The sequence below is a fragment of the Epinephelus lanceolatus genome, chromosome 2 (assembly GCF_041903045.1).
Source record: "Epinephelus lanceolatus isolate andai-2023 chromosome 2, ASM4190304v1, whole genome shotgun sequence".
In the NCBI taxonomy this organism is placed as follows: domain Eukaryota; kingdom Metazoa; phylum Chordata; class Actinopteri; order Perciformes; family Serranidae; genus Epinephelus; species Epinephelus lanceolatus.
Window position 1 is genome coordinate 10,741,165 of NC_135735.1, and position 16,840 is coordinate 10,758,004.

At 42.1% G+C, this 16,840-nt stretch overlaps 1 protein-coding gene across 1 annotated transcript in view; it reads right to left on the reverse strand.

Moving 5' to 3' along the window:
- Positions 1–16,694, reverse strand: part of nav2a (neuron navigator 2a) — a 305,157-nt gene extending 288,463 nt beyond the window's left edge. The window contains exons 1-2 of the mRNA XM_078173805.1: positions 16,637–16,694; positions 15,290–15,828 (exon numbers count right to left, since the gene is read on the reverse strand). Of these exons, the coding sequence (XP_078029931.1) occupies positions 15,290–15,370 (81 nt within the window). The 5' untranslated portion in view covers positions 15,371–15,828; positions 16,637–16,694. The remainder of the gene's footprint in view (positions 1–15,289; positions 15,829–16,636) is intronic.
- Positions 16,695–16,840: the final 146 nt, after the last annotated feature.

Sequence of the window (16,840 nt, forward strand, 5' to 3'; positions counted from 1 at the left end):
GTGATATAGCCTGGTGGCGACCCTGGTTAGTTCTTGTGTGTGTGTGTTGCTATTCTGCTTCTCTGCTCTGGTCTCTCATAGAGGGCAGGACATCTAAAATGTGTGCACAGAGATGTCATATTACTCGATACAAGTTGACCCCTGAATTCCAAGGCTTCCATATGGTCCGCATGTCCTGGTCTGACCCTCACAACACTTTGCCTCACTTCACCTTTCAACAAGACCTCTGACTAATTAGCAACACAAGCTGCACTTTCACCGAGACAGTTCTGACATTCTGGATTATCTGGACTGTGTCTGGAGGATTTTTATTGATTGTGAGCCGCAGACATCACGATGCAATATTGAAGCCTAAAAGAAGAAGTGTCTTGGTCTCATCCGTCAAGCTGTTGATCAATGCCAGGCTGATCCAGGAATAGTCAAGGATCATCTTACAAACTCTTAAACTGTAGGAGTGGATTCTCTCATGTCACCCTCTGCTGCTTTCTCTCAACCTTTTCTCTCTGGCGATCAATACCAATTTAGTTTACCATTTATATACAAATGCAATCAAAAGGTATTCTGTTTACATTTTGCTTGAGTCAATACATTTAAATTTGTCGCTTTTCCAGCTGGCTTTGGAATAAGTTCAGTCATGCTATTGATCACAACCAGCTGGTTAGGCAGGTTCATAGCTTTTGGAGTGTAACAACCCCCTAATACATTCTCTATTTGTCGCTATTTGTCTATTACTGTTTTTTTTTTTTCAAAAAAATGCAAGCTTCAAATTGGGTACCAATTTCAGTTTAGCCTCCACAATTGGATGTGGTTACTTTGGTAATGTAAGTTGCAATATGTTACACATTGAATTACAAGGTGCAGACATGTTTTAACCCAGTTGCCAAACAATGCAGAAAATGTGAAAGCATTTTTTGACATTACAGATTAGAACTCTAATTAATATATTGCTGTTAAGCCCTGTTTTCACGGAGCAGTATGTTACGGTACAGTTCCGTATCCACTGTGAAAAGTTGTGGATGGTACCAACGGAACTGCTCTGTACTGTCCCCATTTTTGGTCCCCCCTCTGTTGGGGTACCTAGCACACAGATCTGGTACTAAAAGGTGGAGCTGTGAACACTGCAGTCCGTTGACTGGTCAATAGAGGATGGTCACTCTGCTCAGGGCTGAGTTGTGGCTGGTTTTGAGGCTCACGTAACCACTGTTCATACCGTGGAGTGTTTTTACATAGTAAACTATAACTATAAAATAAAATGTTTTGCTGAGTGAAAACAACCCACCCCCGTGAAAAACTTGCAGTGGAAACACTAAGCAGAGCTGGGGTCTAGGTACCATGTCTGGAGGATTACTTTTGGTTCCAAAGGTACCAACATATTTTCGACAACACTAACCTGAACCATTGTACAAGACATCAAAAACAAGACATCCAAACCTTTGCGCTAATTATTAGAGTTGGCTGATGAATTAATTGGATATCTCTGCCTCATTAGCATTCAGTGTGTCAATTTTGATGCAAATAACTGACCCTAGAAGCACAGTTTGTTTACCATCTCTATTGAGAATATAACCAGCAATATGGGGATGCATAAAACAATGCAAGCCTGCATGATATCCTACAGCTGCAAATTTTACACTTAAAGGCACTGTAGTGCAATTGAGTATTCTAGTTTTTTAGATTCAACACCTAGCAGACCACGAATAGTTGACAACTCAACATTTTAACAGAGAAAATTTAAAAACATGCTGCTTACAATCATTCTTGTACCATATACATATTCTCTTGAGATCCCCCTTCCTCCTGAAATAGAAACCCTGACCCGCATGTCATCCCAGCTGCCCTTTATTTACATTGATTGTGTCTCTGCTATGGACAGTCACATGAAAAACATCTGTTCTAACGCCAGCTTAGTGCTCTCCAAGGAATTAAATAGCTCAATTACAACAGAGCTCCATGTCTGCAGCACTGCCCTCCAAAATAGCGCTGAGGCAGCATCCAGCAGCCATCGGGGGGACCCCACACGGTCTCCTGAGGGCAGAAACTCCACATCCTGAATGCATCCAAGCCCATTGTGATACAAAAATTTAAATTCTCTGTGGTATCCTGGCTAATGATTTGAAACATCACACTTAGAACTGGACTCTAGACACGTTTAGAGCGCTGAAAAACAACCTAAAAGCAACAAAGTGTCACCATTTGCAAATCACTTATGGTCAGCAGTTGCACTGAGGTAACTGTTTTTGTTTCAGAATCATCTACACATCTGAAGCAGCTCTCTAAACATTTTTAGTGGTTCATGTTTGGTGCCCAACATGCAAAAGCAAGACAATCACCTTTCAGCAGCAAGCATTATTCCTTGAGTAGTGAAACTAGCAGTGATAATTAGCTACTTCCCACCTCTGTGTGCTATGAAAGTTATTTATCCTTCAGCTTCAACACCACTCCGACTCCCTTGCAGCACATTGACAACAGAGTGCATTACGATGCAGAAAAAAGCAACAGTGTTGTCTGGGAAAGTGCAGAAAGGCTGGGGGAAGGTACTGGAGACAGGAAATCATTGTCTGATTCATCACTTCATGTTCGGCGGATTACTCGCTGAGAGAGACACTGGTGGAAAATCTGTTCCATGAATAAAACAGTCTTTTATTCAGAAAGATAAAAGAAGCGTCAAGGCCTAATCCGTTCATAGTATCACATTGAATTATCCCACAAATCATCTCATGGAAGCTACATACCAACACAGGTGCAACAATGGATGGGCTCGGATTTCATACAGATACATATTATTAACACTTGCAAATACATATTGTTATGTGTGTACCTGTGGTCGATAAATTTGGGTTTATTTATGCTCTTGGCTTTAGTCTGGGTCTACTATGAACCCAGATGGTGTTTTGCTTTTTCTCGTTAGGAAAAGAAATGGACACCAAAATGATAAATTATGAAACGAAATAAAATTTTCAGCATCAGCTAAGAGAGAAATACAATTTTCCTTGTGGTAAAACAGGCCTGGTGTTCCCTCAGTACCATTGTTCATCGTCACCGTGCCAATTGTGTTTCCCATAGCCCCGCAGGCAAACATTGTCCAGCAATATTTCATTGAACAACACATGGTGGAAATCTCTATTTCTTGCAACAAAGGAAAGCCTATATACCGTAGAGAAAACTTGTCCACCTTCCCTCTCCTCCACTTTTCTTTTGTTCGCAGCCTCCCTACTACAGTTCCTCTCCAAATGTGTTGGATTCACACCATGGGCTCACTGATGGAGGTAGGGCTGAGGTTAAGAGGCTGTGGAGTGTTTGTGTGTGTGTGAGTTTTGGGGGGGGATTGGCGGGAGGAATGTGAGGAACCTCCAGCTCCACTCACGGGGCTGCAGATGAAAAACAGCACCTTTTTTACCCCTCATCCCTCCTTATCACTCTGAAAATTCCTGGTGTGTAAAATTGAATTCCGACGGTATTTCCCAGGATGAAGATGAGAGGGCAGGGATTGAGGAAAACATAATGCGGAAAAGCTGGAACAACCACTCTTAAACACAGTGCTCAATCCCTCTCTTTTACACATACACACACGCACACTAACCCCAGACACAAGATAACAGGGTCTCTGTCTTTCTAGAACAAAGGCCAAAATGGACTCCCATTAAGCCAATGAGGCAAAGAACAACCCACTTCCACTATCATGCACGCTGATCTGGTGGAGCTGTGCCTTGCATACGTTCACACCCCAGCAGTAACAAATGACTAGAATCTTACCTTCCCGTTTCTATCTATTCCAGTCACTTACACGTACAACCAGAGCCTGAAGCTATGCTAACAGATGCTGCAAATGAATTTTATATTTTTTATGAGCTTGAAGTAGGAAAAAAAAGCATATCTTATAATATGAAATATATCCACTAGCAAGATCTCATCAAAATAACTGCTCTTAGAGGAAACTAATTAATCAGTGAAAGTGGTAGCATTTATGTCTGATAGGGGGCAGACAGCTTATAAAACAAGCTCTCCCTAGATATGACAAACACCGGTTCTCAGATTTAATTATAAATTCATTATTCACTGAAATTAAACCGAAGACAAAAGAGTTTCTAATTTATAAAGACTGTTCCCAGTTCACAGCCACCCGCTAAACTGATTTACGATTTTAAAAATTGTGTTGTTCTCCATGTGAGCATGGATACAATGGCCATAGCACAGAGGAAATCCCATCGCCACAGGAGCGAGCTGAAGCACCTGTTCATCAGCCGAGAACCTCCCCTGAACCAGACTGAACCAGATCCTGCCTGCTGACCTCCAGACAGGGATTACAATGTTGTGCGAGTCAGGACAGCCGGACCATCACACACCCTGCTGTGGCATGTATCATTTATTCGGCCATATAGACTCCAGTGGTCACACATACTGAAAATGTGGATACATCTTTGACTTGTACAGCTGAGATTCAGCTGTATGTTTTACTGTTGCCAAAACTGCCGAATGAAAAAGAACAATCAAGTCTTTTTCCAGCAGGGTATAAAATTAATGGAGGCTTAGGGCAAAAAAAACTGTTCATGCAATTAAAATGAGGGGGGAATATGCAGCTTTTATGTGTACACTTGCATTTCAATTGGTTATTCATGTTTTATTTTGTAAGATGAAATTAGACAAGGCAACACATAGTTTATCTTTTACTTTGTTAAACTGTCGTATACTGATGTTGGAGTGCTGTGCTCCAAGCGTGCTCTCATTAAGACTGGTTTATTTGTATGTGATCAAAAAATATGTCTCTCGTTATCAAACTGTTTAATTATATTACTATATAATTTAATTAATTATCATTTTAAGTACAAATTCAGTGAACCATCAAAAATGAACAACACATGCATTATCCTGTCATTGAGACCAGAAAATGACCCTGAAAGACAGATTGAAGGCAAAAGATTTCTTTCCAGGGTCATGAAGGAGATCCTTCCTGACACGAAGCTGAGCCGGCGTTTGGTATGTGAGGGGTTGGTGTTTTAGGGGGCCCAGCTAGCCAATCACGCTGCCCCACAGCCGAAGTCCAGGCCATCCCACCAGCCCCTGCCACCTGTCCTTCACCCTCCCTCAGGGCACGGGGAGAGGGTGACGGCCAGATGGCTCTTGAGGGCCAAGCAGCATCCTGAGTGCAGCATCCTCCCCGCCCCCAACCTCAGAGCTACATGCCTTGTCCCGCCTCCACCCTCTGACCCTCCTCCCCTTCCCTGATCCAAACCCCTGAGCCCCAGCGCTCGTCAGTGCTGCATGACTGGGCAAACACAGTCCTTCACCAAAATAAATCCCTTGTCTCTCCTCTGCAGCTGCCTGGTTTGCAAGACACGCTTTCTCCGGTACCTAAAAGAGCCTGCATCTCTACTGACATAACAGTAATAATGACATTAAGATTGTCACTATTACAAAGTACCACAACCCTCCTCATGCTGATTCTGAACTGTCTAACTAAAAATCTTCAACAGAAAATGGTTTACGTCTGCTTCAGCTACAGAATACCTGAGCTAAATCATATCAAGAGAGCAAGCTACCACCATCAGTAAACCTGGTCATCACTTATCTGAGATGATCCAGTAAGGGGGTGGCTGGAAAGGAGCAACTGTTAACGGGGATAATGTCTACAATAGGTTCTAAATAATCTCACAAGGCTGCTCATTTGTCATCACGCGATCTTATCTCTCTGATATTACATCCAATTAGTTTCAGATACCAGCAGTGCAGGGCGGCTGGCACGCACAATCAATCAAACTCTGTCAATGACAAATTGTCAGCCCTATAGTGGCTCATCTTATCTAGGCAACACGCCAACGTAGCAGTGGAGGGATGATGCGGGGCCGTGATCACCAAGGCTAATGATTCTCTCAACTTGGGGTCGAAATCCAGCGTCAGTTCTTGCTGAGAGCAAAGAGATGTTATTCATAACAGCTCACCACAGCTGGTCGAAATGGTGCAGACAGAGATACAGCGTTTACTGTTTGTTAGCTTGTTTAAGAGAATAATGTAAGAGGGCACTGACAGCAGCAATGTGAGTGGTGGTTAGCACAGATGTTGCAGTCCTAATGAACAGGTTGGCAGCTCAGGGAAGGTACGACCACTGTGACCTTGCCCATATGTCTGGCTTAATGTCCACTGTTAGAGGAAACACTGTAGAGAAAGCAGTAAATGCAGTTTTTCTGTTGCCTTGATTATCTTAACGAGTACACTAACAATTTAACACAACTGAAATCAACACATAAACACTTTAAAGGTGGAGTCTGTGATAAGGATAGACCGATACATCGGCCGGCCGATATATCGGGCCGATATTTGAGTTTTTTACTTGTATCGGCATCGGCCGATACGCGCGTGGGTTTGTGGATTTATTTTTCCCTGGCATGATTTACAGACAGGCATCCACGGGCAGCTCTGTGTTGCCGGAAGACCCTGCAGCGCACATGCAGCGAATCCTACTGTGTACAGTAGTTGTTGTTTTATTTATGCTTCAGCTTAAATATTTGTTTATTTTATAAAGACATTACTGGAAGATTTAAGAGCACTGAACTCTTTTTTTTATTTGAATGCATAATAATAATAATAATAATAATAATAATATTCTACCTGTTCTACCTCAACTTTCCATCTTGTTTTAGTATTTTTTACTGTTCAATAAATGTTTCTTATTTTAAACTTGAGACCTGTAATATTTGTCATCATTGTGTCATTTTTTTGATGTAAATTGAGGGAGCAAAAGCAGTATCGGCCCCAAATATCGGCTCAAGAAAATCAGCAGTCCATAATCGGTCATCGGCTAAGGGTGATGGAAAAAAATCGGTATTGGCATCGACCCTAAAAAATCCGTATCGGTCTATCCCTAGTCTGTGATACTAATCCAATACCCTTCTAGCAAATATCTCCTCTCAGTCTGTGAGCTGTTCGTTCTGTGTGCACAGCGAGAAAAAAAAGTGTTCACATACCCTGGCTCTGTAAATGAGAAACAAAGTTCTTTGGACTGAGCCACACAAGACTGTGCCGACTGATCTTCCTCTTCCACGTCCTCACCCACTAATAAGGGAGCTACACTATGATAGTAATGAAACATAAGTAACACTGCAGATATTACCGGAGCTTCTGAAGGAGGGGTGTATTTGTTTAGGCCATGAGTTCAAATATTAAAAATCTCTCTCCAGAATTTCAAACTCCACCTTTAACTTTTCCAGGATAAAGAGATTATCTGAGAAAGAAGGATCTACATTTCTGCTCGACCATTCTACTTCTTCAGCTGAAAAACTGCCTTACACAAACGTATTTTGCTCCAACGCCTGTCACAAGTCTCCAGATACACTAAGTAGTAAAGTAAACTAAATGCATCTGTGCAGTAGCATGTCAAACATAATGCAGGTTGTCTTAAACATAAAGCAGGTGATAAAATAACTGCTTTATTTAGAAGGAGCAAATAAACTGTTATACTGCTGATCCCATACTTCCAGCAATGGAGGTGTTTTCATGTACCACAAGCCAAAAGTCATGAATACAAGCAGCTGAAATGAGCTTCATTTGCAAGTTGTCTGGGCTCAGCCTCAGGGTGAGGAGCTCAGACAACCAGAGGGAGATAAGAGAAGAGACACTGTGACTTTGCAGCAGGAGAAGTCAGCTAAAGTGGCTCAGCATCTGATCAGGATGCCTCCTTGATGCCTCGCTGTAGAGGTATTTTCGGCACGTCCAACAGGGGGGTGGAACACCTCAGGGCAGAATGAAAATCTGGTGCTGGAAACATTACGTACCTAATCTGCCAAGGGGTCCTACAGGAGGAGCCTTAGGAAGTAGCAAAGGAAAGGGGTGACTGGGCTGCTATCTAGGCTTAGCCTGCTGCGAACTGACTAGAGCTGTTTTGATACCAATACCAGTAGCAGAAACGCCCCTGAAACTGCCTAAAATGTTGGTTTGGGTTTCTGCAAGTATACTAGTCTATGCACCAATCTGATACCACATACTTCACATTACATGTTTCAAATGCAGTGGTATCTCTACAACTGAAAACGGATGGGTGGCTCGAGGTGCTGCCAGTGTGCATGTTTGCATACAGAGCTTCAAACAAATTTAAAAGGAAACTTTGCTCATTTTTAATCAGCTCTGTGTCACCGCAGTGTGCAAATGAGCGGCAAGCCAAACATCATTCATCCACACTCACTGCCTGCATTGTGATGACACAGAGCTGGTGGAAAACCAGCAGTTTTCCCTTAAATAGTATAGATTATTTCAAAAACCTGATTTTCAGTGTGGCTGATCATTTTGTGTCTTGTACATGAGTCTACTGCTTCGGTAAACAATTAAAATGAAACAAACAAAACTCTTTGTCAGTTTAAGTTTTGACAAGCCTGTGTCCCATTATCACATCTCATTGGAGTGTTCAGGGCTGGAAACCACTGGAGCCTGGCAGCCATGTGAGGAGTCTCTATAGCTCAGTAACCAGACCTGTCCTGCTGAGTGTGCACTGTATGCTGAGGTTCAGGGTTTAGTCCATCTTGTGGAGAAAACAAACAAAACCGTGTAGGCTTTTCCACTCATCTGTGTCTCTTAGCTAATTATGAGGCTGTTTGAGAAAGACTGCAGCAGAGCAGTCAGCGGCACACGTACCCACTGTAAACACCTCATTATCCTATAGAACCCCACCCAACCGTATCGAACACCTCTTAATGAGCAGTCAGAAATGACTAGAGAAAATAAATACATAATTTCCACTGGTTCTGATTGAGCAATTAGTGTCAAGTTCCTTTTATCCTCAATGGGCTGAATCAATAATAGATTCCATTACAGAGTGCTCTCAGTCACCTTGTGAATGCCCTTCATCATCTCTATCAGACGCCGTGGAAGGCGTTGAGATCTGCTGTCAAACTCAGTCTTTATTTTGAAAACATACAGCTCTTGTACTAAAATCTTGAAAGATTTAATTGCCTGTTTGAGGACCTTGCACTTTCTCAGCGCAACAGAGTCGGGTTTGCATTCCAACAGTTTGAATAATAAAGATATTACGAGCATTGCTTTTTCACCAAACAGGTAATTTTACAACATGACGAAGAGAAACACAAGGTTACGTCAACACTGTCTGCCCTGTGTCCAGCATTAGAGCTGTAAATCTGTGTTGTATCCACAGCAACTCAGTGTGAGGTCAGGACATAAATCAAACAGCAGTTCAGTAACACAGGATTCAGTGTTTCATTAGCAGAAAAAGGCAGTATGGGAGGCAGGGATATGCCAACTATCCAATATGCTGTTCAGACATTGTTAATCAAAGATCAGCTCATAGCTCCTTTTCTTTGACTGCACTCCAATAAATTAAGCATGCCTATCTAGACTGGGAGTTTGCAGGCATTTAAATCTTTCCAACATAATTTCACTCAGGCTCACACAAATCTGTGATACAGAGGAGACGCAATGCATGAATCAAAAATTATGAATATAATATAGTACATGGCGCTGTTGTCAGATGAAATAAAACTTTTTTGCAAATATGACAGCCAACCTCTTTTTCATTTACATTATATTCTCGAGGTTGTCCAATTACCTGACTATAATGTTAGAGGGAGTTAAGGTCTCTACTCCTGCCTCTTTGTACTTTATTAACATGTCTAAAATGTCACACATTTGGCTAAGACCTGTTGGAGAGGTTACTGTCTGCACAAAGACCATATGATAAGATTTAGAGTAATTGAATAACAATAAGTTTGATTTATAGTAACTTTTACAGTGGCTATGGTTACATGATGGCTTCTCATTCGTAAAGAAATAAATCTGAATGAAATCATTCGGAATTAAAGTCTTTCCAGGTAGTTTACATGGGAAATATTCATTCCGAATGAGGGTTTACATGGGAGATCAGTTCAATCGCCTTTATTCAGGTCTGTGCAAGGTTTGGGCCAGGGAACGTTTCTGATTGGATAGGGGGCGGGGCGGATGTTACGTGTTTACGTTTACCGGAAGAAAACACTGTAGTCCTCGCTCCGGATAACAAGATGCTTGACGACGCTGTTCTTAGTGCCTTTTTCGGGCGTGTTTTGCTTATATTCTTGAAGCAGCAGTACGACAACAACCTTGTTCTGCTAATGCTTCATCTGTTGAGGAGGAGAAGGGAGGTAGAAGGTCGAAGAAGGGAGATAGAAGACTGTGCTTTGGCGAATGGAAACCGGTGAGTGCAACAAGTCCAACTGCTCTATCTCAGCCCGTTGCTATGCAGCCCATTGCTATGCGCGCTATATACGTCATCGCACCAGAAGGGCAAGGAAACAAGCATGCGCAGAAAGACCGGAATGAACTTAAAGAGGAATGAGCGTATACATGCACACAAAATTCTTTAATTCGGAATGACGAACGGAATAAACCACCCCCTTTAATCGGATTTAATTTTCAATTGGAATGACCGTTTACATGACCACTTTTAATCGGAATGACCTTTCATTCCGATTAAAAGTGGAATTAAACTGTGCATGTAAACGTACTGACTGTGTCCAGGCCCATGATGATGGTAAGGTCCATTACCTGGAACATTACGGTACTGCTTTGTCTTGGAAAATCAAACAGTCATATAGTTATGTGGTTTGACGATGATACAAGGTGACACGAATATGAGGGAAAACATATTTTTGTAATGCATATTGTTGCTTTATCCTTAAATTCACATTTTCATCAACAAAGAAAAATACATTTAAAAAAAAGCTGATACTCCTAACAACTTTCTCACACACAACAAAATTATTATTCAAACTACCTATTCTGAACTATCCCTTAATAGCTGGGGTCCCATGCAAATATGGCACAAATTTTAAAAAAAAAAAAAAAAAAAAAAAAGCAAAAAATCCACTGCTGTTATGTGAAAATTGGGAGATGGTTCATTGAGATAAGCAGTGAGTGGGGATAATTCTCCAGACAGTTGGCACTACAGAAGAGGGCGCAATGAGATCGTGTTATTAACAAAGCGCCGGTCAAATCTCAAATGAAGGAAAACAGTGAATGTATTATAACAGACAGCACACTGGACAATGGAGACAGAGTGTTCTGGAAACAGCTCCATGTGCATACATAAGCATGTTAAAAGCCATCTAGAGACAACAAAGAGAGCTTGCAGTGGTTGATGCAACGACGGTACATCACGACTGCACATCATCATGTATTAGCTGAGTATTTGTCGCATTTGCCTTTCATCGATACAACAACTTTTCCACCTCAGACAAGTGTCGAATTTTTTGTGATATTTTGAGACTTTTTTTCAGTTTTTGGAGTTTTCATTTAGGTTTTTTATGCGCAAATTGTAAATGCACATAAAAAGAGGTGGATGGAAACGCATAACGCACCTTATGTCTTGTCACACGAAGAAAAGGGTTGTTTTCATTCAGTACAACTTTTCTGTCAAACCAAACAACTTTTGATGCAGTTGCACAAAGTATACTACCAAGCAACTGCGAAGTATATACTATACATACCAATTTAGCACAAACAAGGGAGAACATCTCCACTTCCAACTTCATATGATTTATCCAGTGTTGGTGAAGTTTTTTTAGCAGGTTCTGAAAAGATTACAGCCAATGTGATTCTCATCCTCCAATAAGAGCTAAAATAAGGTACATACTGTACATCCTTCATCCTTTCATGTCCGCAGCTGGAAAATTCAGAACACTAAAGATCCAATCTCATGGAACCCTGGTCAGTGAATACCAAATGACTACAAATAGGCAGGTTTCTGATCATGTGCAGTTCTGCTCTATCAAACACTCAGCCTGCATTCACCACAACACAATACATCCCTGATTCCCCTCCAACGCTCTCTGCTTCCCCACATAGGCCCATGATTGCTACTCAGTGAACATTAATATATAGAGCTGGGAACATGTGAGAGAGTAAATCTACAAAAGGTAACAAAATCCAATTACCTCTGACTGCGGCAACTATCACATATAGGATCTTGAACTCACCCAGCCTAGGTAACTGTCAGGGGACACAGAACCTTGCTGCATGAATGCCTGAGGTAATTCTCCAACAATAGGAGCCCGTGTGTCCACAGTACTACCTCAGTGCTTTCAATTTATTTAAGTCGGCTGATGTCCATTAAGAGGGCAGGTGAGTATTGGCTCGGTCTGGCACAGCCTCTCCTCCCCGGAGAGTGCCGAGCGTCTGGCCTCGTCTGGTCTCCGATTGATGATGCCGCCACCTTTGAGGCTTCTAATGAAATCTAGACGTGTCGCTGCTGATAACTCATCGAGCATGCAAAGGGCAAAAACTCACTTTATGGATGGTAAAAGGGTTGGTCACCATAGCAACAAAAATGCAGTGAAAAAACATAGTTTGTGTGGCGGTTTCATAAATATTGAGCTTCATGATGAACTCAAACACTAGACGGTGATGCTTTAAGTCCCCTTGCTGCTCAGTGTGTCACTTAGCATCCAGAGAGGCTCTGCAGTCTGGAAAATTGGAAAACAGCAGCTGGGACTTTGGTCACATCAATTAATATTCATGTTGTACATAATCCCAAGTGACTAATTTAACACACCTGATCAAATCAATAATTTACAGGGGGAGGACAGGACAGAAAACAGAAAAAGGAATAAACCCTTTTGTTAAATCTGATCCCTGGCACACCTACAGTACAGCAGAGGGAGAACAGTCCAACAAATCTCCACAACATTTGGAGCAGAACCAGACTAAGCAGTGACTGAACTCCAACCTAAAAACTGTGACCTTGTAAGCTCGTCCACTCTTCAGCTGCCCTCGAAACCCAATGCTACGAACCCAAGTGAGGTTACCCACCCGGAGTATTTGGGGATCCCTCCTGTTTCGCTACCATATGCCAGCCTTACACCAATTGACTTTTTAAGTGAGTTCAATGTCACAGACAAATTTCTGTCACACGGAAATCTGTGACCTGTCAGATTCTGTGACCCAGTAGCAGATTCCTTAAAAAAAAGACATTCAGTTTATATTGAATGGTTGGGGCAGGGGTCAGCGACCTTTACTACCAGAAGAGCCATTTTTGGTCCAAAGAAGTAAATACAATGTGTCTGGAACTGCAAAATATATTTGAACCTTGTAATAAAGATGACACATTTCTAATAGGTCTATTCATTAATATGTTTTACCATTAGGTGGCTATTCTGCAGTAGTATTTAGGAATATTTGGTACCTTGCAGTGAAAGCAAACAAATCTGTTTATGCACTATGAAATTCAATATTTTCCTCCAAGACTTTTCCTTTCTGGAATTGGACTTCACGGCTAGCTTTGCCAAAGAGACTCAAGACAAGCCATCCCTCTTGATGTTCGGCAAAATTTAGAGAAAAGCCACCACAGCGTAGACATCGCTATGACTCACATTTTAGTTGAAGAAATGTTATAACACTTTTAAATTTGTTGTAGACCCATAGGTTACACATTTGTACAGTTGGATAATGTAAGAATCACTGTAGGCCTACAACAATGATAAATGAAAATTCAAATGTTAAAAAATAACCATGATTCATTTCCATGTAGCCTAATTGGTCAAAGCCACAGGGAGTGTGGCTCAGGAGCTGCAGGTTGTCTACCCCTGGGTTAGGGTAAGGTTTTAGAGGACGGGGCACGAACTCTGACAGGTTGCAGAATTCAGTGTAACATTTTCAATGTTGGAATAAAAATCAAGGGTTTTACTTCAGTTGACGCACGCTCCTGTCATCTCAACTGTTTGGTGTGATGTGGTCATAAAACTCTTCTTTTCTTGTTTTTTTTCCTCATCTTTACGCTCCAACAAAATCACGTTTCATATCATCACACTGAAGTTCAATGACATAAACACTGTGAACAACCAATAGCTGCACTCTGTCCAGCACCACACAAGAAGCAGCAAAGACGCAAGAACGTGAACGAGTCTCTTGTACTGAGGAAAAGGAGGAGAAACTTGTGGAGTCGTGGAGTGAACAAGAGTCAGTGTTTGATTCTGTGTGTATCTGTTCCGCCAACTGGCACTTATTTTAGAGAGAAATCTTAATGTTTTAAATGGTTCGCCTCTCATTCCCATGACTCCTCCCACTAAAATAGCACAGCTAATAAACAGAGTCTAAAGAGAGTTTATATTGATGCCAAATTGAAAAGAATTCTGTCAACATATGATGCCTTTAATCTCGTGTCTCTAGAAGTATGTATTTTTGCAAACATGTAGGGAATTGTTAAAATGTCATATTTTTAAAAGGGAGTTTGGCATAATACTGTCTCACATTGCCTTTAGATGTGAGACAGTGTCAGACTTTAGTCTTTTGAAAAGAAGTCTTGTCGTGAAGGAAGGTATTTGCTGTAAACACACTGTAAACAGCCCTGAATGTAGCACTGAAGCTGCGAGTCAGTTGAATCAGCATTCACTGCAGGCAAGCACAAGAAATTCAGTCTGTCTTCACATTAAAATGAAGACTAATGTGCTCTGAATCAACACAGACATCTGTTTAGCCTGTGCACGGTTGTCGCCTGGTGCCTCTGTGCCAGTCTATCACAACTACACGTCGCCAGAGTCAACTGAAAACCCTGTATCTCCTGAATGTCAGCTCATCCAGAACCAGCGCTGTAAGGGGAGAAGCCAGATGAATGTACCTGATACAACATTGAAAGGTTGGTTCACACACCCAAAAGGAGCTGTCTTTTTTCTTTTCAAACTTACAACCATGCAATTCTTCATCTGAAGGATTGCATGAACCATGAAAACTAAAAAGGAAAACCAGAGCTGTGAGGTTTGCATACAACGAAAGCACTACATCAACATCATGTGGAAAATGCAGAGCGAAGCTGAAACAGGGAAAATGAGTCACGGTATCAAGTACCCCATCAATCTTAGCGCAGACCGCTGGAGTAATTCTACACAACCACAAAGCATCAAAGAAGACTTCACTGACGCCTCAATGCTTTCACTGACTCTTTGGCTTTCAATCAATCCAGTTATGCATCCTTTGACACCCGAGTTGGTTTCCCTGATGAAGGTCAGACTAGGTCACGATGCAATAGTACCAGTGACTTGTGCAGATATTTAAACATCCTCCATGACAAAGTAAAGGCGTATTTGTCTTTCCAATGAGACAAACTGTTTTCGATTTTTCCTTGATGACTACTTAGGATGTAAATGCACAATTTCAAAGACTAATAGAGGTGAGGGGACGCTTTAAAACCATCGCACAAACTGATTCACATGCACCAAAAAAGATTCAAACTCCACACACAATTCAGCCTCATGCATTCTTAAGCCATCCCACAACACACAGCAGACAGGTAGATCAAGATAAAGACCATCAGTCATTGACTCACCCTTTTCTGGTCCTCCAAGCCATGCAGCACAGGTTTCCTCCTCGGGTGCTGTTGTGGACTAGCCTCTGCTCCTGCCTCCATCTTCCCATAAGTGAGTGAGTACTGGGGCTCTCCCCACAGCTAAATATCCAGCCTTCACACAAGGCCTCTGTTTGGGAATGAAGGGAAATACCTACTCAGAGTATTTAAGTCCCCTTCCCACTTGGCTCCCAGTCGCGGTGCATGAATGTCAATCCAAACAAATATGAAAAAACTCCCTTTCCATCAACTTTGCGCCATGAGAAAGATGACACCCAATCTCTGGGAGGATCCAACCTCAGCCACACACCTCGTCTCAGTCATATCGTGTCTCTGTGTCCTCTCTGTCTTGATCCCGAGGGGCCGGCCTGGAGCGAGCATCAGGGCGGAGAAGGGGAACCTGAGATAACCAGGATGGCTCTCGCTCCTGAAACCATCACCGCTGCCATGGAGATCTGATCTTACAGGAGGATGTGATCAACATAATCCTCTCTGGTGTCTGAGATTCAATCTGTTTGACGCTGGAGGGAAAAAATGTGGGCAGGTTTGAATGAGTTCAGTTTTCCAGCAGGAGCACCCAAAATATACAGAACAAGAAAGGCAAAAATGTCCAGAGAGAGCAGATGTGTAAAGGCTGATGTCAATCACAGCTCAAAGGTCAAGGGTTGTATCCTGACAGTAAACAGGTGCTTGTTCAGAAGGAAAACAGAAGCATTGAACACATTCAGCAGCACACAGACACCTTGAATGCAGCATTTAGATAAAGCAAATCTTACGGCAGGCATATTTTCATTAATTTAATTAAGTTCTTTGACTTGCAAAGTATTAAAATGTATTATTTGTGTCTAATTTATGTAGGAAACCGTTTACTCGTGGACATAACTGGCGAACACTGGAGCTTATGTCACAGCAAACCGTCAGCTAATTACTGCAGGTGTGAGCTTTTCTCCACTCGCTGTGAAAAACACTTATTTAAACAAAACAAGTGAACTTTTTCTCGGTCACAAACTTGCTATGAAGCTACTCAGTTCTCCTAAGTTGTGGTAAACACAGCTACTCAGTCGACAATTGACGGCAGACAAACATTAACTCAAGAGTTACAGCCTGGAACAAATTGCTTGCCGAGGGTTTGAGCTACTGCAGCATCCCTACAGGAGAACTGCGAGCCCTCACAGGCTGTCTGACAGACCGGCTGCTGCTCTCTGCTCCCTCCAAACTGTTTCTGACAGAAATTTAGAAACTGTAAATGAACTACGAGGAGAAACAGACGTTATTGAGCAGTATCTGTGGTCAGAAACGATGCTCACCCCGCACTTGTGTGTCTCTTACCTTCCCGGTGGAGATGGTCCCTGCCTCGTGCGCAGCGCTGTCCGCTCCTCTGGCTGCGAGCGGAGCAGCCAGCTGCTGCGTTCACGCGCTGTCGGAAATATCGCGATGTCACTTGTCATTTCATGTTTTCCTTTGCAGCAAAATGTTTGTGCCAGTTTAAAGTTCCTTTCAATTCAATTTACCACCAGGAGATATTCAAATAAT